The sequence below is a fragment of the Diadema setosum genome, chromosome 13 (genome assembly GCF_964275005.1).
Source record: "Diadema setosum chromosome 13, eeDiaSeto1, whole genome shotgun sequence".
NCBI lineage: Eukaryota > Metazoa > Echinodermata > Echinoidea > Diadematoida > Diadematidae > Diadema > Diadema setosum.
In genome coordinates, this window is record NC_092697.1 from 16,958,042 (window position 1) to 16,980,289 (window position 22,248).

The 22,248-nt window shown below is 38.1% G+C and overlaps 1 protein-coding gene across 1 annotated transcript in view; it reads right to left on the minus strand.

The window, feature by feature from the left end:
* The window catches only part of LOC140237282 (WD repeat-containing protein 36-like), a 29,271-nt gene extending 17,501 nt beyond the window's left edge, over nucleotides 1–11,770 (minus strand). Inside the window, exons 1-9 of the mRNA XM_072317226.1 lie at nucleotides 11,608–11,770; nucleotides 11,285–11,312; nucleotides 9,951–10,051; nucleotides 9,359–9,476; nucleotides 7,985–8,117; nucleotides 7,516–7,570; nucleotides 6,141–6,273; nucleotides 5,488–5,663; nucleotides 4,974–5,094 (exon numbers count right to left, since the gene is read on the minus strand). Of these exons, the coding sequence (XP_072173327.1) occupies nucleotides 4,974–5,094; nucleotides 5,488–5,663; nucleotides 6,141–6,273; nucleotides 7,516–7,570; nucleotides 7,985–8,117; nucleotides 9,359–9,476; nucleotides 9,951–10,051; nucleotides 11,285–11,312; nucleotides 11,608–11,751 (1,009 nt within the window). The 5' untranslated portion in view covers nucleotides 11,752–11,770. The remainder of the gene's footprint in view (nucleotides 1–4,973; nucleotides 5,095–5,487; nucleotides 5,664–6,140; nucleotides 6,274–7,515; nucleotides 7,571–7,984; nucleotides 8,118–9,358; nucleotides 9,477–9,950; nucleotides 10,052–11,284; nucleotides 11,313–11,607) is intronic.
* Between the last annotated feature and the right edge of the window lie 10,478 nt (nucleotides 11,771–22,248).

The window sequence follows — 22,248 nt, forward strand, 5'->3', positions numbered from 1 at the left end:
GTTTTGCTTCTTCAGATAAAATGGCAAATTGATTGCATGTACAGGTCTATGAAAACTAAATTGATGACAAATTTGAACAATGAGTGAAAATATAGAGGTTAGGTTATACTCTCTCAATGTCAGAGGTTTAGCTAATGATGTGAAATGAAGATGTCTATTTAGTTGGCTTAGAAGGCAAAAATATGATTTATTCTTACTACAAGAGACACACAGTACAGAGAACTGTGAAGCAGTGTGGTCAAGTGAATGGGGTAATAAAATATATTTTTGTCACGGTCAGTCGGACAGTGCAGGTGTCTGTATTTTATTAAGAGCCAACTGTGGTTTAGATGTTTTGGAAGTACACAGAGACAAAGAAGGAAGGTTACTTTTGCTTAATTTGTCTTATGGTGAAACTACAAAGTTTACAGTTGTAAATTTATATGGCCCAAACAAAGATAAGGTGGATGTTTTTCAAAATTTACATGATGTATTAACTGAGTATTGTGAAGAACCTTTGTTCATAGGTGGTGATTTGAACACTGTTCAAAACCCTGTTTTAGATCGGTATCCAGTTCATGTTCGATATCACCCTCGTTGTTATGATGCATTAGAAACCTTAAAAGATGATTTTGATCTTGTGGATGTTTGGCGTGAAAGAAACCCCAGTAAGCTACAATTTACTTGGCGCTCCAAACTCTCACGTAGCAGGTTAGACTATTTCTTGGTTTCTAAAAATATTTGTAACTATGTTGAGGATTGTAATATACATTATGGGCACAGGAGTGACCATTCAGCTATTTCCTTAATAGTTATTAAGAAGGTCCCTAAAAGAGGACCAGGGTTCTGGAAGATGAATACATCTCTTTTGTCACAAGAATACAATCGGGAACAAATAAGAAAAGTTATAATATCTACAATTAAGTTGCACTCTCATATGAGTGTTTGTAACTTATGGGAGTTTGTTAAATTTAAAGTAAAACAAAAGTGTATTGAATTATCTTCAAAGATTAGACGAGATTTAAAACATAACTTCCAATTATTAGCAGAATCAATAGAAAAACTTCAAAACGATTTTGATCAAAATCCTGATGATCATGATCTAGAAAAGTTGTTATTGAACAAGAAAGCAGAATTAACTAAAATTCAAGAAGAATTTGTTAGGGGATCAATGATTAGAACCCGGGCTTCTTGGGTCAGTGATGGTGAAAAAAATACAAAATATTTTTTTAATTTGGAGAAGAGAAATTACAACAAAAAACATATTCAAAAACTTCAAAAGAATGACGAGATCGTTTGTGACCCATCTGAAATTTTGATTATGGAAAAGGATTTTTATGAAAATTTATATACATCATGTAAAGTTGAAGAAAGGGACATTAAAGAAGTTTTTGATAATATTTCAATGCCTACGCTAAAAGAAGAACAGGCAAACCTCTGTGAAGGCATGGTATTTGAAAAAGAGCGTTTCGAGGCTGTTAAATCAATTCCAAGTGAAAAAACTCCGGGTTGTGATGGCCTTCCTATAGATTTCTACAAGGTATTTTGGCAAGACATAAAAGATATACTATGTCAAGTTTTTAACACATGTTTTATAGATGGAGAGCTGTCTACACTGATGAAGCGGGGTGTCATCACTTTACTGCCAAAAAAGGGTAAAGATAAGCTCCATTTGAAAAACTGGAGACCTATCACACTTCTGAACAATGATTATAAAATTTTAGCAAAAGTTCTTGCAAATAGACTTAAGAAAGTTCTGCCTTTTTTAATAGATTTTGATCAGACAGGCTTTTTAAAAAATCGTTATATTGGAGAAAATATTCGACTATTGAAAGATGTGATTCAGTATTGTCAAATGAAACCATTCAAAGGTTTAGCTGTGTCAATAGACTTTGAAAAAGCATTTGACAATATTGAGTGGAATTTTTTAATAGCTTGCTTAAAAACCTTTGGTTTTAAAGACGACTTCATTACATGGATTAGAGTGATGTACTCGGACATATCCAGTTGTGTAATTAACAATGGATATTCTTCAAGCAATTTTAATTTGCAAAAAGGTGTCAGACAAGGTTGCCCTTTATCACCCTATTTGTTTTTAGTTGGAGTTGAAATCCTAGGTATCATGTTAAGGCAAAGTAAGAACATTACTGGCATTAAAATTGATGGAGTCGAACTCAGAGTTAGTCAATACGCTGATGATACGATTGTATATTTATCTGCTAATGAAGTGAACTTAAGAAACACATTTCATTTACTGTCTGCTTTTCAAAAAATATCTGGGATGAAAGTTAATATTGAAAAAAGCAACATCGCTTGTCTTGGTCCGTGGAGTGGCACTTTGTGTTCAGATATCCAGATGAACTGGGTAACAGAATATCTATTTTACTTGGGAATATATATACCTTTAAGAGGAAGTGTAGACTGTTTTAACCAGAATTTCCAAATAAGGTTGAAAGAAACGGAAAGCACACTGAACATTTGGAGACACCGTAACTTGACACTGCTAGGAAAAATTACTATAATTAAGTCACTGGTGATGCCTAAGTTTGTGTATTTATTCAGTAACATACAAGATCCTCCAAAACGTTTTTTTGATGAGTTACAGAGACTCCTGTTCAACTTTGTTTGGAACCAAAAAACTGACCGTATTAAACGTATTATTATGTATGATGATTACAAAAATGGAGGCTTGAAAATGCCACATGCAGAAAGTTTTTGTCAGGCATTAAAAGTATCTTGGGTAAAGAGATTTCTCGAGGAAGAAACTCAAACAGGAACCAAAAAATGGAAATTGTTCTCTAAATTCTTTCTGGAGAAATGTGGAGGAAAGAGTGTTTTCAGAGGAAACTTTAGTGCACACGATTGTAACCACTTATCTGTAAATCTCTTTTGGATTGATGTATTAAAGGCTTGGGCCCATTACAGATACTACAACCCTGCTAGATATAAAGATATACTTTGGCAACCGATTTGGAATAACTCATTTATTAAGGTAGCAGGCAAAACTGTATTTTACAAAAGGTGGTCCAATGCAAGTATATCTTACGTTAGAGACTTGATACGAGAAAATGGTTTTTTTAAGTCTTTTGAAGAATTGCAGGCTGAATTTAACCTTCCTATTTCAAACTATTTAGATTATTTTGCAATTCTATCAGCTATACCAGCTGAGTGGAAAAGAGCTTTGAAACAAGAACATGTAAATGTTGATGAGCAGCCGGAAGTTTTTGATGACAAGTTGGAAGCATTTGTATGCCATAAATCACCTGTTAAATTTTGTTACTCACAGTTGTTAAAAAAGATCTGTCCAACCGAGTATTCCCGTGTTTTGTTAAAATGGGAAACAGATTTGCAACAACCCCTTGAGAGTTTGATTATATGGAGAAAGCGTTTCAATATTTCATTCTTTGCCACATTAGATACAAAAATTAGAACCTTTCAATTTAAGTTTTTGCACCGTATAATTGCAACAAACAAATTTCTATTTAAAATTGGTATAAAATCATCCCCAAATTGTAATTTATGCAACACTGAAGAGCAAACATTGCTCCATCTGTTTTTTTACTGTGATTATGTACGAACCTTTTGGCAAAACGTTACGAAGTGGCTAGAAAGAACTGCAATACTTTCTTCACCTCTAACCTGTATTGATATCTGTTTTGGTATTGACACCCAGAAGACTCTGGTAAACACCATTATTTTATATGCAAAACATTTTATTTTCCGTAACAAATGTCAAGACAAGACCTTAAGTTTTGATCAGTTTAAGAATGAGATAATTTATCTAGAAAAGGTTGAAAGAGCTATAGCTTATAGAAAAGGAAAATTAACATTTCATAGAACCAAATGGTGTTTGTTACTTGCAGTCTAAGCAATTGGGCTCAGTTACATTCCTAAATTCTAATTACAGTCAATTACACTTTTAACTCAGATTTTCAAACCTCTGCACTTGTCATGATCAGTATGATTATAGACTCTGTTTGGACTGGCTTGTTCGGCCTGTAGACAAGTGGGGATGGAAAGTTTTGCAGGGATGATTAAATCATCCCTGAAATATGACTGAGAATATGTTGGGGTTGTGGCTGAGCCCAATAAGCTGTGTGGACTCGGTTCTTTGTTTTTGGTATAAATGAGGGAGTTTTTAGCCTCCCCCTTGCATTGTATTACAATTTGTTTTTACCATTGCAAAAAAGAAAACATTATACTGTACTTATATGCAGCAATGTCAAAATTCTGTATCTGTTAATCTGTGAAGAAGCAAAATAAAGACGGAAAAAGAAAAAAAAAAAAGAAAATACACAGAAAAGTCCACACATTTTCATTTTTTTTTAGGAGAAATACACATTCCTTTGACTTTCTACTGACACACGTCACTCTCACACAACCTCAGTCTTTAACAAAGCAATTACAATGGCTTCCAGTCCAGTCACTCATGAAGTTTGAAGTACTGCTTCTGACTTCATACCAGTATCTCCATTCAATGGCTTTAGAACACCTCAATGAATCTCTCGTGAAGTATGTGCCCTCCTGCAATCTCAGATCAGCTCAGACAGATCTTTTGCATTGTCTGATCATTCAGACCAAGTTTTATGGAGAGCGATCTTTTACTCATGCTGCCCCTCTACTTTGGAATTTATTCCATGTAACTCAAACGACTCCCCAACAACTTGAAATTTCAAACCCATACTAAAAATATGTTTATCAGGAACATTCAAAACGAGTTAATTGTATGTTTGCATTTAATAGCAGCTACATGTAGCTGTCTTTTTCGAATGTTTTCATCCCTAAAAGGACATTGAGACGCAAACAACTGCAGTGATATTATCATCATCATATGTCTTTCTTGCAGAGAAAAGACAATTCTTGCTCTTTCATTGTGCTAGAAAAATGAAATTTTTCCAGAATTCTCTGAAGGCAAACTTGTCTCCAGACCCCTTCTGATTAAGCTGTGGCCACTGTATTATCATTATTGACATAGTTCTTGACTTCCTACCCACCTGCACTGAGAATAGTAGTGCCCATCTTGTCATAATACTGGATGCTGGTTGGTGGAGCACTGTGGCCACGCCTCTCTCTCAGGATTCTTCCACTTCCGTCAGGTTGGTCAAATATCCAAACCTACAAGAGTTCGGAAAATTACCAACAGTGACTATACACTCATTACCGGTACTGTACCTTCATTGCTGCTGTTACACGTAGTATCTCTCAGATTGCGTTAAAAATGCATTGATTTTTCTTCTTATCTGATATTCACTTTGAAATTGAAATACATAGATATCTGAAATTCTTGATACATTACATACCTGGTATGTAAAAAACCTAGTTGTTCATGAATGCACAAAAATCTATGCTCTCGCAAAAAAACCTTAAAGCTGGAATAATGTTTCAAAGCCTTGCCCTCTGAGTACCACAATCTCAATGCTTCTGACTTCTCATACACATGGAGGTTGCCCGAAAAGGCACTGACAGAATCCTGGAGAGTAAAAAAGTCAAAGTAAGGTGCAGTCCTACCTTTAATGCATTGTCTCCCCCATTGGTGACCAAGATCGGCTCTGACGTCAGGAATGTGATGGCTGCAACAGCGCCCTCATGAACGTCCCTCATCTGGGCTTGTAGTCTTTTCTCCTCCAAGTTCCAGATGGCCAGATGACCAGCTGTGCTGCCAGACACCATGATCGGATGCCCATCTGTGTAAACATAAATAAAGGATATCAAGCACACTTGCTCGTTCGCTTTGCACTCTATTGTTCAGTGGTACCTTCCACTAATCTAATACACTTCAGCGCATCTCTTGGCCACTTCCTTTTATTTACCATCTTCAACCACAATATTGTACCACAGCCTTACACATAATATGAGATGCATTTTGTGAATTCCCCTTGTAAAGCAAGTGAAACAAAGTTTGATGACAATGCAAGTGAAACACTAACACAGTTCAATAGGCAGGTCACTGTGAGCAAGTTAGATTATGTAATATTACACGGTTGATAGTCAAATACCAATCAGCAATTGGACGAGCGAGGTTGTGTGATAGCGGACCATTTGTAACATTCTTCCATGGCAGAATGTTTCTGTGAAAACAAATAGCAAACACTTCCAAGCACTACAGAACAATGACACTTTGCTCATCTGACTGCAGAGAGAGAATAAAGACTGCACGGTACCGGTGCGGAAGGCGATGTCTGTGACAGGTCCCCAGTCTTGGGTGAAGGTCACTATGGTTTCATCAAACTTGATGTTGTGGACGATGATCTTGCCGTTGGCCAGTCCTATAGCCACCACATCCACTGCAGGTGACTTTAGAAAAACAAATAACAACAACAAAGAAAAAAATAGTACAAAAATTGGAAGAATATGTGATGAGGATATTGATGATGATAGTGACGTGGATTATAAATAAGCAGCTTAAATTTCCTATTAAAAGGAGACTTCTGGATGATTTTCAGACTTTAACATTTGAACAACTATAAATTAGTCATACTGAGTACAGAGTTTCAGAACTTATAGTAATTGGGATGAGGAATATGAGTATTTTCAAAATTTGTAACAAAGTGAAATGAATGAGGATGACGACATGGGAGCCCCACCATAAGAATGCGTGAGTTGGGGCTCAAGGAAGCAGAACAAAAGAAGAAGGCATGCATAGATTTTACACAGGTGAACTTATTAAGGTAAACTTGTATTGTAATGGAATTTCACTGCTCCATTTCTGAAATACGCGAGGCTCCTATGTCATCAACACAGTTCAGTGTAATTCATTTAAGATTTTTTTTTTCAGAGTATTGGTTTCTCTGCTGAAGGACCACAATAAAATCCACAAATCTATACATGGAGCTGTCGATTCATGTAACCATGATATGATATTATGAAAATCGTCTGGAATGCCCCTTTAACTCTTTGTGTGGCACGTCTGCATGCCCGATTCGTCGACGACTTGCCAAGTTCACACATTCTGCTCAAATGCACAAACCTGCCCAAACCGATCAATAACTCGCCAAATGCCACAGTACTATGAAAGTGTTTCTTGTGATTCCATTCCCGTCACATGTAGCTCACATTTCATGTGGTGACTGACTATCAAGCGGTTTTCCCTCGTGGATTTGTGAGTAAATTTGAAATTTTCTGAGCGCACGACTACATTTCTGTCTCAGAATAATGGGGCACACAGGGGATTTACACCATGGCACATAAAGAGTTAAGAAGTTGATTACAGGTAATATCCTTTATCTGAGAAATCTTCCATACTTCCATAGTATACATACACTGCCATTAATGAATTTCATTAGCATGGACAAGTATGGAATGCTAATAGAAAGGGGTGCTGATTGTTTATTACAATATATCTTCTTTCTTCTGCCGCGGAGGGTGGCAGCACAGGGAAAATCACATTGCATGTACATCAAATGTCACATTCAAATCAATCTTTCGCCAAATCCCATCTTTATCTAACATGAAATACATTGTAACCTCCTCTTCCATATTGGTCCTAGGCCTTGCTATGGAAGATGAAGAACAAGGTCATCAGACCAGCCACCTTACCTGCTTCAATACTGTGACAGGAGCATCCCAGTCTTGAAAACTGTACAGTAGTTTGCTGTGTATGAAGGAGGAGGAGAAGAAGAAAAAAAAAAGAAGAAAAAAAAAAGAGAAAAAGAATATAGATAATTGACATGGGAGGAGGAAGAGAAAGAGAAATAGTAATCACCAGAGGGCTGCCAACATTTATACATCAGTATCACAAAGGTTCAACATAGCAATCGGGGAGATATGTGTGAAAATATCAGCAGGGCCTTTATATCCTTTAAGAATATAGAGAAAATACTGGACTATTCAGCGAGCCCTCTGCATGCTACAAGAGACTTGTATCTTTACATTAGTCTTAGACTAGTATTTCATTTAGCTATCATATCACTGTTCAGTATGACATTATGAGAATGAGCCAAGCAAATCTCAAGTGACCAAGCTTCAGAGGGAGTTTGGGGGGGGGGGGGGATGCAAGCCAACTTACTTTGCCTTGATGTTCCACAGCTGCATCCCACCCTGCTGGCTGCCAATCAGAATCTTGTTGAGGTACGTAGCCGGATGCATGATGGCTGACACCATGAATGTTTTCTTGTCAAATTCCAGATCAAGGTACAGTTCTGCCGGGAGAACAGAAGTCATGATAATGACAATGATGATTACAATAAGGAGGAGAGTTTGTACGATTGAAATCATATACTGGAGACAATTGTATTAAACTTGTTTGCCACACATCATCTTACTTCGAAAATTAAAGAAATGTGGTAATTGAAAATAGTGGTATTCATCCTTTTGTCGTTGTGCACAGAAAATTGATTCTGGTGTACAAACATGTATGCTTTGTTACTTCCCACAATTAGTAGGGCAGATATGTAACAAAAATTGGTCGAAATGCTCACATCCGGCGGAAAGAATGAAATTTTGCATATAGGGGTATTTTGGGGCGCTGATTTCAAATATTGCCGGATCCAAGAGATCTGACCACGGGGTCGGCCGCCATTTTGAATTCCAATATGGCCGTCATCACAAAACAAATTCAAAGATCCCTATCTTCAGTTCTGAATGACCTGTGGCACCAAAATTTGGTACACGAGCATTTTGACACATTGAATTTGATGACAGATTGATTCGGAGTGTCTGACAAACATCGAATGGCCGCCATTTTGAATTCCAATATGGCCGCCTCGACGAAATATTCAAAATTCCTATCTCGATTTCTAAGTGGTGAGTGACCCTGAAATTAGGTGTAAACAAGTATTTTAACATACTGACTTAAAATATTAACTGATGTGATGTATCTGACAAACGCAATGCCTGCTATTTTGAATTCCAATGTGGCTACGAAGATAAACATCACGACTTACATTCACGGGCATGTCAAAAAGTGCAGCAAAAAGGAAGCATAATGCACCTTTCACTGACGTCACAATGTAAATACATCAGCGCGCACTATATCAGTTACAAACGCGCGCTCAATCAGGTAGCCTAATTTACAAACCCGAGATAGAGATTTTCAACACTCCAACATGGCAAATATGTATAAAAATTCAAATTGGCTGCCGTGCAGCTTGTCAGACATATCAAATAAGTTTGTTACTGAAGTCATCATATCACCATGCTTTTATATATCAAATTCCAATGGCTAATCTCATTCAGAACTGAAGATAGGGATCTTTGACGGCGGCCATATTGGAATTCAAAATGGCGGCCGACCCCATGGTCAGATCTCTTGGATCCGGCAATTTTTGAAATCAGCGCCTCAAAATACCCCTATATGCAAAATTTCATACTTTCCGCCGGATGTGAGCATCTTTTTCACATATCTGCCCCACTAAATTCACTATATCTGAGTGTGACTTGCCTTCTGACTCAATGTCCCATATCTTCAGACAGCTGTCTTCATCCGCAGAAATCAGATGGTCACCAAAGGGCAGCAGAAGGTGGACATTGGCCTCATGTCCAGTGTATGTATGCACCACCTGAATATCATATCAACACACGAAGGATAAGAATAGCATCCAGAGAACTGAAGGCATAGAATGATCACAATGATAAGCCATGATATTGTTGCTAATTGCTTTCACACAATTCCTTTGTTTTTTTTTTATATAGACTGCAGCATTTGCAGTAGGCAGCAACACTTATTAGTGCATGAGAACTAAAAAAAAATACAAACGGAAGCTTGCTAATTGATAAATATGAACACAGATTCAAGAAATATGCCGAGTGCTGAAATTATCAAGTAATTTCACACTTGTTATAACATATGCTTGTATCAGCTTCATCTTGCCATTAGTGCAATTACATATGTAGCTTAGTCAAGGTCACAATGAGATTTCCATTAATTCATCAACAGCTGGACACCTTTTGCTAGGAGAAGGAATAATGCCCATCAGCTGACCAGCAAAAGATCTGTGACCCACAAAATAAGCATGTCTGGAAGTCATAATTACCTTCTGTCCCAGTGTGAAGGCTCTTATGACATTCTTGCACGAAGTATAGGCCAGCCACGCATCGGCAGCAAGACATATGATTTCATCGGGGTGACAGTCACCTACAAACGAAAGGGGTTGAAAAATCAATGAAAAAGTCATATCCAACAATAACAAAAGCTATTAAATGGAAAGTTACCAAATGTTTCCTCATCTAACTCAATTATCATCTCCTTCTCCTTAATCTTCTTCAACTCATCTTTCTTTTTTTGTGCAGCTTTCTTTTTATGTCCAGCTCTTGATTTCTTTTTAGTCAGTAGTAAACCTGCATAACAGACTTCAAAGGAGTGCATTGCAGTCATTTCTAAGAGTAAATATTACAAGTAGTTAAAGAACCTTTTACGGCAAATTTGTGAAACAATCCGGTATACTCGTGAGATAGGCCCCACCACTGCGTGTCCGTACTAATACTACGGCGGCTCGCCTGTTTATACTCATGAATTCAGCACCACCATGTGACGTTCATCAGTAGATAAGGTCGGCGGTGGGGCTTTCTTCCACAGTATAATACTCATGAATGCGGCCCCACCAAACGTCGTTTACGCGAGGTTGATACAGCGGCGGGGCCGATTTTGATTTCCACAGCATAGCATCTTTCCTCTTCCCTCTCTCCCATTTTTTCCATTGTTCAACATTTTATTCTTAGAAGGACTTCCTAATGTCCCTTGACTAATTTAACAGCCAATTTAAACATAAATACAACCTTAACCTAAGCCTAACCCTAACCTAAACTTGCTTGCTAACGCACGGGTGCACGCGCACTGCGGTGGGGCCGATTTCACGATTTTGCCAACAATCCTATGGGCAGGAGACTTTAATACAGAATTGAGTTACTATTCTAATAATAATATCCCAACAGCTAACACTTAACAATAACACTAACAGATCTTCTCTACTACAACAGTCAACACCCAAACTCTCTCTACAAATTAACACTCTTAACACTAACATACAGTGCACTCCCGGCCCGTTATAACGAACACGGTTATAACAAAATTCCAGTTATAACGAAGTAAAAATTTGGGCTGCAATGTCATCCACTCTATGTATTTCTATTGTTTATTTGTTCAGCTATAACGAAATTCTGATATAACGAAAGAAAACTGCCGGTCCCGAGGACTTCGTTATAACGGGAGTCCATAGTCCACTGTATAAATTTATTATTTAGTCTACACATGATACAGCAGGAAGATGCCGAGTAATCATGAGTTTTCATTTTATTTTTGCACCCCAAATTTATTTGTATTTCATCTCTGAAGTGAAACATCTCTTGGAAAAACTTCATTGTCACTTACTGATTGCAACGATGGAAAGTTTTGATACCTGCAAACAAAAAAGGACAGAAAACAAGTCATAAAAACATTGTCATCACTTTGAAACTCAGTTCACACATATTGATACCACAACACTCTTTTTCTGTCTATACAGCAGGGGTACATATGGAACTATCACCCAGCAATGCTGTGCCATCTGGATGGCCTGCGGTGGCGTAAATACCTAAAGGTTAGATTATTTCTAGATTTGTTTTTGGATGTTAAAATTTTATATGACATTCAGGTCACATTTATCAATATGTGGGACTACTACAACAATATGACCGGGATCACAACTCGCTTACCCGATATGTTTGAAAAGCTTTTCCTATGGCTGTCATCACATAGTGATCCCTTGTTCTTAAATGGTATCGTATTCCATGAGGAACATGATTACATACAAATCCTAGCGATCTGTATCCCGCAAATATATTGCTTCCCGGAGCCATTCTTGATGCTTTCTCTGGCACCTGCAACAGCGACCATGTGGACTACAGTAAACTAGTGCTAGTGCACTTAGTCTGGCTTCCAGACCCTCTACCCGTACTATTTCGCTATTAAGGTGGTTTTGTCCCGCCTTTGTCTCGGGGCGGCGAATTCGTCGCCGCGGAGTCCAGTTGGAAAAGGGTCTGGATACCAGACTATGGTGCCCCTGCAGTGGCATTTCATTTTTTGTTATTTTTGTTATTTTGGGTTTTTTTGCGCCTCAAATACAAAAATAACAAAAAATAAAATGCCACTACACTAGACCACTCGCTGTACCATGTTCGTTATTGATACATTAGGCCTAGTACATGCAGTATGTGCGTGGTGCACGTGCATGTGTGACGAGGTACGGAGGGGTTGGGACGACCGGGGGGGGGGGGGGGGGGGGGAGGGAGGGGAAGGAACAAACGAGGGGACCGGGTGGGAGCAAGGGGGTTCCATGTTGTCAACCGATGGGCCCCGCTTTATCAAATGATATAACTCTTCATAAAACAGGGCCCAGAACATCGACCTCGAGGGAGCGGAGCGATGCGAGCGGGGAGAGGGTGTGGAAGGGGGTATCCCCTGGTCTGAGGGATACCCCTGATACGAGGGGTGGGGGGTGGGGTGGAGGGAGTAGCCCCCTCCTACACGATGGAGCATTTATATTTTTAGAATTGAAATAGAACGATCTGATGCACGATCTCATGTGGAAAATTCGGAAAATTGTCAATCCGAGTGTAAATCTATGAATAGGAACCGAGCGGGGGAAAGATAAATCAAAAGAGGATGAGGGAACTTTCAAATTTATTTGAATTGGAGTGACAGCTATTATGATGCACACTTTTTGATGAAATATTCTGAAATTCGTCAACCCCCAAGTGTACTTAGTGTATCGAAGGTATAGGCGGTATCTCCCTCCCACGCGAGGGAGATTTTGCATTTTCAGAATTGAAATTCAACGATCTGTTGCACAAATTGGGTGAAATATTTGGACAGTTTTCAAGCAAAAAGCAAGACAATTTTCCTCATTTCGGGAATAATTGGGTGAAAAAAAAATGACACGTTATCTACCCCCCCCCCCCTTGTCCTCCAGGGTCGACGCCCCTGCATACGAGGAAGCTTTTGCATTCTATTTTTTAGAACTCAAATATATATATATATATATATATATATATATATATATATATATATATTATACAGTCATATTGTAACACATTATAACATAGTTTGATGGAATCGGGGAAGCTGTCAATCTACGTAATCAATATTTCATAATGGTTCCATTTTATGGAATAATTTGAATAGGCCCTATAGTTTTCAGGATCAGTAAGACTAAGACAATTAAGAACATTATATGAACATCTTTTTGATGCAATTAAGTTACAAGTTGATGAATATCTATATAATATGGTGTTTTCTACTTTTCTCTTATAATGTTCACGTATCCGTTTGTTGACTTGATTTCAAGTTGTGAATCTTATCGCATTTGTATCCATGTTTGTTTCCATCCAATTACAAATGAATAATGTGTAATCATTTGTAATTGAATTCAAACAAACACACAACCTACCTTGTGCTTCTCATGATTGCGCCACTATCATATTTGATACCATGCATTCTTATTTGTTTGTGTGTCTGTTTGTGTTTTAATGCACATTTTGTAAATTAAAAAATGAAAAATGAAATCCCCCAAATGTGGGCTACCTACTAAATTCATGGAGGGAAACCAAGCGGGAAAGGGTTAATTGAAAGGAGACATTGGGAGGAGGAACTTTTGCGTTTTTAGAAGTAAGTGACAGATCTGGTGCACACTTTTGACGAAACATTCGGAAATCTGTCAATCTAACAGTTTATAATACCAAGTCTATGAGAAAGAGAGATTCTGACTTTGCAGAATTGAGATTCAGCAATTTGATCTACACTTTGGGTGAAAATATTTGGACAGTTTTCTATCCAAAAAAGAAAGAAAGAAAGAAAGAAAATCTTCATATCTCGGGAAGTATGAGGAGGTAGGGATTTTTTTTTTTTTTTTTTTTAGCTTTATCAACAGTTTTATTCCATTCTCTTTTTCAATTCAATTTTCTTGCTTAGGCTTGTAATCTTATGAAATTTCTCTTTTTATTTTCATATTTTGATAACTTGGTTGTGTATTACAGTTTATTCCTCATGACATTAATTTGTATGATTTTCCAGCCTTAAAGGGACTGCTCACGTGATCTGTCAGCGTCATTTTCTTTTTTCATTTTCATAATGATGTTGGTCATTATGAGTGATACCTTTTCATGTTTTTCAAAATGATTTGTGAAGGGGGTATTTATTTCCATTCTTACTGTGAATATTAAGTTTGTTGTATATTTATATTTTTCATTGGGATTTGGGAGTATAGCAAAACAAGGGATGTAGTTTTATCGTGAATATCATGGTTGTTGCTTTAAAAGACTTGATAGCTTTATTTTATCATTCCTTTGATCTGATTTCATCATTGTAGTCATTTGGTTTTTGTTCTTTCAAACAGTGATGTCACATGTAACTTTCAATTTATATTCTGTACGGTATATTCTGTATTTCATATTTGTGACTGAATCGTTTCCTATTCTGTATGGTACAATACATGGTTCATATTGTATATTAATTTTATATTCTGTACGGTATACTAAACATGGTGCATATTGTATTAGATTTCATCTTTGTGACTGATTCATTTCCTTTTCTCTATGGTAAAATGCATGGTTCATAATTTATTGCTTCAGATTTCATCTTTCTGACTGACTGAATTGCTCTTAGATATTCGTGAATATAATTGGATTTCAGTGTGTTGGTGCTTGCTGTTATTTTTCATCATGGTCGTGCGCTGGTGTTGTTGGGGTTGGGTGCTGGTGTTGTCGGTGATGTCTGGTTCCTGGGTGTGTGTGCTCTTTGGTGTGTGGCGCTAGAGCGCGGTTCAGGCGCGTCCGCTCATTGCGGTGGCGGCCGGGGAGAAATCCGTCATCAATCCACCAATCAACCATTTTTTTTTGTTTATCTATCTATCTATCTATCTATCTATCTATCTATCTATCTATCTATCTATCTATCTATCTATCGATTGTTGTATTTGATGGGGACCTATCTATTGATAATTTTCCCCACAATGTGCGTATTCTTTATAAAATCATGTGTTGTTAATGAGAATGGGTGGTTTGTTGATAGGTGAAATGAGGGATGTAGTGATATGTATTGAAATCATTAATTCATAACAATTTAAATTAATTTATTCTATAATATTTATAATAATATACATGTGGGTTTATATAAAATAAATTAATACTATTGTATAATGGTATACATGTATATATATAAATGTGCCGAGGCTCCCCGGCCCAGTATGGGTTCATATTATATAAAAATATGGGTATATATTATATACTTGCGCAATGGTATATTATATCATGGGTTCAGATTATATAAAAATATATACATGGGTATATACTTGCGTAATGATATATTATAAGTTCGGGGTGTGCCTTTCTATTTTTGACTCGGTTCAAGTTAAAAGTTCTGCTTGAGTGATTTTGGATTGCGTAGACTCTAGCTCACGCAAGTCACCTGCTCTGATACAATGAAATGAAAGCTACGTGTAGAGTGTATTAACGGGAACGAATATCTTAAAACGACTGGTCATAAAAGACTAACTTTCTGACATTAAAACCAGCTTAATTTCACTGAATTTCTGTAAGTTCTGCTTGAGTTGTTGTTGTTGTTTTGGTTTTTAATGGCGTTTATCACTCACGATTGAGTATTTACGAGTGATTTTGGATTGCGTAGACTCTCACACAGGCCACCAGCTCTGGTACAATGAATTTGATGAAGCGACATATAAAGCTATCAAAGGAAATAAATATCTTTAAGAGACTGCTTACGAAAGACTGATTTTCCGCTAAGTACCGCGTTAATTTGAAAACGAGTGTAGTACGTAAAATCGCGAGGGATTACTCTGACCAGAAATAGGCCTACCAAAATAATGATAAGGATAATGATATTGACCGAACGTTCGCAACTTCAATTTATTCAAACAAAGACGCTCGTGGTGTTATTAAATTAGGAGAGAGAACACTTTGACTACATAGACATTGCATCATTTCAGGACTATTATAGATATAAGCAGACCTATACATAAATAGTCATAAGAGGTGACAAGACAGCCCTCAGTTCCAAGCTAACACAAAAGTCACTTCAAAAGCCAAAATTGCATAAATTGGCTTAAAAGTGACTAAACAAAACTCTAAAACAAAGCTCCGAAACGCACAATCAACCAATGTGGCGTTATCGCGAAGCACACTCCATTCACCGCCATTCAATTTTCTTCTACTTCTACTTCTATGGTGCTTCTCATCAAAGCCTGTTCAGCAACTGGATGAGGGTTTGTGGTGTGGTGCTTCAGACAGTGGATGTCATTTCGTCATAGCCGGGGACTTCTTTCAACCTCCATAGACTTTGCACATAGTGGAGATACACACGCAGAACGAGAGGGGACCGATATCACGATTTGGCCACCAAAGTCATAATTTGAGAGGTATTCTTGACGTTGCGAGCTACAGAAAATGTATTTTATTTCGCCGTTCTATTTAGTATACTGTGTATGATGAACGCCGCTGAACTCCAACCAGGATCAATTAAAACCAGTGGCACACATTATTATCGTGTACAGGTGTAAAGGCCTATTAAACCTTATAGGTAACAATCTAAGAGAGGAATAACACCAAGGAGGTTTAATGCATTGGAGTTCCAACTGGCTGCAATTATTCAAACAGTTGTCAGATTTCTATTGATGTACAAAAGAATTCCACAGGTGCACTTGTGCCTTTGATGATCATGTTCCAAGCCGCCGTCTTGCTGAGCAATCTAAAGATTCATTTTGAACGTTATCATAATGTTGGCCATATTTTGCTTATTTATTTATCAAATGAAATGAATTTTTACGTAATGATAAAGCATGTAAAACAAAAGTCAATTCCGTCCAGAAATTTGCGCAAAAGTGTAAATCAGAGCTGTATCATGTGAAAATGTTTAAAACTGTACCATCCTGGAACGCTGCTTTTATCACTTTTCCGTTTAATTTCCACAAATGAAACGAATATGGAATAATCTTCAAGTATAATTCTTTATTGATAGATATATCAGATTAGTGCCCGGGTATGCCCAGTCGAATAATTTTCATCTTTATTTCAGCATTTTTTTGCTCAATTTCTATTCGCGCATCCTCGTGTCTGTACCACCTACCCTTTATAAGAAGGGATAGCGAAAAGTAATTACCATCACAAAGACAATATCTTCCTTTGAAAGTGGTTGGTGATTATGCAATGAGACACGAGTCAATATTGTCTTCCTATCTGCGTGGCAGATCCTGTTTGGCACATGTTTCAAATATTTCTGAGCGGCGGCATCGAACATCTAGTAAAGGAAATGAGACAGTTGTGACTCCATTCTCTAGAACCTCCTTGATAATACGTACAAATATCGGGTATAGCGAGGAGGTTTAAGAGAATATGGAGTTCCAACTGGCTGTAATTATTCAAACAGTTGTCACTTTTCTATTGATGTACAAAAGAATTTCACAGGTGCATCTGTGCCTTTGGTGGCGGGGTTTGATGTCGCCGTCTTGCTGAGCAATCTGAAGATTCATTTTGAAAGTTAACTTAATGTTGGCTATATTTTGCTTGTTTATCTATTAAATGTAATTACCATCACAAAGACATATTTTCGTTAGAAAGTGGCTGATGATTATGCAATGAGACATGAGTCAATATTGTCTTCCTATCTGCGCGGCAGATCCAGTTTGTCACGTGCTTCAAATACTTTCGAGTGGCGGCATCGAACGTCTTCAAAGGAAATACGACAGTTGTGACTCCATTCTCTTGAACCTCCTTGGGTACAGGCTTACTTGGGATTTTACAGTGTCGTCCTTTCAGTGGCGTATCTAGGGAAAACGGCGCCCGGGGCAAGCACGAAAATTGCGCCCCTAATTTCTGAAAAAGTGTTCAACCCCAACCCCATCCCGGTAGGGACTTTAAACAAAGTGCACATGATGCTTTTTCAAGCACTCAAAAGGGATCTTTTTTGAGGGTAATTTAAATGTAATGAATTTTGATAGATTTTGGCGAGCGAGCGCAGAGAGCGAGCCGAAAATTTTTGTATTTCAGCTTACGAAACATGGAATCCTTGTCATTTTTTGCTTACCAAATCTTACAATTGTAATCAAGATATAGTGACAGCCTTATAGATATCGATTTATACCAAAAAACTGAGGACTTTAAAAAATACTCTAAATTAGTGCGCGCGAGTGAGCTGAAATTTGTAAATGTCCTCGTCATCATCACGTATTGTTTTTTTATTTTTTTATATAAATTTTGGCGAGCGAGCGTAGCGAGCGAGCCGAAAATTTTTGTATTTCAGCTTACAAAACATGGAATTCTTGTCATTTTTTGCTTATTAAATCTCACAATCATATTGACGACCTTATAGATAACGATTTATACCAACAAACTGAGGACTTGAAAAAATACTCTAAATTAGTACGAGCGAGTGAGCCGAAATTTGTATATTTCTGCGTCATCATTACGTTTTTTTCTTATTTTTTTTTCTTGCGCCCCCCTTCCCCGTATGTTCGAAACCGTTGGCGTCCTCTTTTGATCCAATTGGCGATCGCTTCAGAACGAATGAAATTGCAGTCGCTGCTCCGTGTAACATTTTTGCTGCTAAATATAAAATGACATGAGTGAACACAATAGACATTATCATTTTGTCCGCGTCATCGTCACGTTTTGTCTTCTTCTCTTTTTTTATACAAATTTTGGCGAGCGAGCGCAGCGAGCGAGCCGAAAATTTTTGAATTTCAGCTTACAAATCATGTCACTCTTGTCATTTTTTGCTTATTAAATCTTGCAATTCTAATCAAGATATAATGACGGCCTTATAGGTAACGATTTATACCAACAAACTGAGGACTTGAAAAAATACTCTACATTAGTACGAGCGAGTGAGCCGAAATTTGTATATTTCCGCGTCATCATTACGTTTTGTTCTTATCTTGTTTGATTTGTTGTTGTTTTTTTGCGCCCCCCCCCCCGTATGTTCGAAACCGTTGACGCCCTCTTTTGATCCAATGGGCGATCGCTTCAGAACGAATGAAATTGCAGCCGCTGCTCCGTGAAACATTTTGCCTGCTAAATATAAAATGACATGTGTGAACACAATAGACACTGCCATTTTGTCATCATCACGTTTTGTTCTTACCTCACCTTCTTTTTTATACAAATTTTGGCGAGCGAGCGCAGCGAGCGAGCCGAAAATTTTTGTATTTCAGCTCACAGAACATAGAATTTTTGTGTGAACACAATAAAAATTGTCATTTTGTGTGCGTCATCATCATGTTTTGTTTTTATCTTGTTTGATTTGGTTTTCTGCCCCCCCCCCCCACCATTCTCCCTCCCCCTTCCGGGCGAGTTTTTTTTTTTCTTCTTCTTCTTCTTTTTCTTCTTCTTCTTCGTTTTTTTTTTCTTTTTTTTTCCTTCTTCTTCGTTTTTTTTTTTTTTTTTTGCGCCCCCAAGGAGTGGCGCCCGGGGCACGTGCCCCCCTTGCCCCCCCCCCCCCCTCCCCCTAGATACGCCACTGCGTCCTTTGGTGGCGGGTACAGTGTTTATGTGCAGTGTAAGAAAGTGATCATTCAAAATTAGCTAGACAAGATCGGCAAAAGAGTAGAACTTAAATAATGACAACCAGCTGCCCTTCAATTTTTTTTTTCCGAGCAAATGAAGATAATATTCTATACACAATGACGATGATTGACCTGATACAATTCGAAGTTAGCATGTTAGTAAAAGAACAGCAACATCAGCAACAATAGCTCTTTCCCATACCTTGCACTAGACAAAATATTTCACGATACTATTCCACTGCAACTGCAATAAAGCAGAGCGTCTCGTGGGCCTTTCTCTCAGGGTACACCCACTCAGTCCGCAAATTAAAACGATTGCTTGACCTGGTGAAGATTCTTTTTCCCCAGTCTAACTTCTTGATGCTGCAGCTCGTCGGTATGCATGTGCTGCTGCCCGGAGTAATTCCATTCCTAGCAACAACGGATACTAACCCAGCCAACTTGCCGAACTTTGCCTTCCCTTGTCCCCTTGGTAACCGAATCGTATCCCGCTGAATTCTCTTTGTTCTGACGATTATTTTGCATATCAAAGATTGTCGTAATGGGGATTCCAGCCTACACGCATACCAGGCAGCTTCCTGAATATAACGTCCACTGCTCGAGAAATTTAAGCTATCCCTGCAATAGCCCTAAACCAAGCATGAAACAAAAAGTCACATAGAGATGCACACTTTTAAATGTTCTCATCTTTTCAAAAAGAAAAACAAAACATGACTTTAATTCAAATGAAAATGTTTGGAATTTGACTGCCCATTCGCGAAATTGAATGACTCAAATATACCCTTTTCGGGTTTGGTGAATTTGAATGAACGTACACACACAACCTAAATGGGTCAATTCCTGGCCTGACTAGCATTAAACTAGTCGAGCACGGTTAGTAAAAATTGCTATACGAACATGATGATAGTAAAATGCGGCAATGCAGCTAGTAATGCTCTGCTGGATTAAATCAGGCCATGGTTTACTAACCCAAAGCTAGTCAATCAAGTCTGACTAGCATAAAATTGTATGCTGTACTAGTTTGCAGTGTATACGCCAAGAATTAGTCAAAGTGGAGGAACTAGTGTAAAGCTAGTCGAAGTGGAGAAACTATCATAAACTCGTTGATCTTACGAAAACAGCGCATGTTAGTAAAACTGAAGGAACTACCGTGAACTAGTAAGTCAAGCTGGCAGAACTAGGGTGAATTCCAGTGAATACATATTTGAATGCATTTGGTTAGGCCAATAGAAATTGAGAATTCCCCTGTCATGTGTTTACTTTAAGCCAATCACCAGCCGCAATTTCCCCTGGTTTGGGCGCGGGAAGGGTGGGTTTACCTGAGCGACGCGTCTGTCGCCTGTGCGTGGACGTACTGTGTGCATGTGTATACGATGTGCTGTGCGTGTGTTATATGCATAGGATTTACGTGCGTGTGCAATCGTGAGAATCAGAGCCTGGATGTAATGGACGTGAGAAAATTCCTGTCTTCAAATGGAGTGGGGCGGAGATATTATTCACATTTTTGAAGGTAAGCAAACCATAGATCGATCTAATTATAACTTGTTGAGTTTTTCCAGTATTATGGGCTACTACCTCTCCGTAAACGACCATCTAAGTTACCTTACCATAAACACCTAACAGCTAGAATCCGAGGCCGAAACTCAACTGTTACTAGTTAGGTGTTAGGATCTAATACTACAGTAATACTTTTGAGTCTTTGTGCATGTTGGGATGGGGCTCGGCCTATTCGCGGACTATTTCATAAGTCTTTAACTTTTTAACGTTAGAAACGCATTTTTCAAACAAAATAGAGTCTAGAACTAGACCAGGTTATGATTTCCAAAATTAACAAAAATGAGTGACGAATGTAACCGTCATTGACATTGTACATCTGACATTGTAACTGTGTGAGGGGGCTACTTGTACTTTTGTAGGCACCTAAAGAGCGAAGTTGAAAAAATGCCTCTCATGATACATCGATCATCAGGAGCTATCTTCTAATAGGTCTAGAGTTCTAAAAGTTCTAACGTTAACATTATGCGTTTCAGAAAATATTGGGAAAAAACTAAACTCTGAGTCTAAATTCTCCAGAACGTTAGTCATAGGCCTAACGTTAACTACTAACAGTGTAATGTTAGATCTTAGAGAAACTAATAGAACAAGACATGGTCTAGTCTACATGTACTTAAGTTGGGGTTCTACCGAGGTAGGGCTTACTCTAAGTCTAACTGTAAAAGTCTAACCGTTCCGCGTTAGTCTAAACAAGTCTCACAACCGTTGGCGTTAATTGTAGGCCCTACTCATTTATTCTATTCCAACTAGAACAGCATTAACGCGAAATAGGCCTACTATTACTAATGGGTTAGGCCCAACTAGTAGTAGGTAGTCTAGAACTCCAGTTAGGTCCCCACTCACCCTTCACCGCTATAGCTGGGGACTTTTTCAACCTCCACAGACTTTGCGCATTAGTGGAGACACACACGCAGAATGAGAGGGGACCGATATCACGATTTAGCCCTAGAACGTAGTAGAAGCAGAACCTAGACCACTGTTAAACATCTAGGGCCTACATTGATCGGTTTTCCAGGATAAGCTATATCCTAGGGCCTAGGTCCGGTTCTCATTGCGGTATTATAGACCTAACGTTAGGCCTACAGTGCAGTGGTATGAACTCTACATGGACTACAGGGGAAACTCGGTATAACGAACACTGCTATAACGAGATATCGGTTATAACGAGGAAATTTTCTCGGTCCCAAATTTCCTTCCACACAAGTCTATGTAAAATGCTACTCTTATAGCG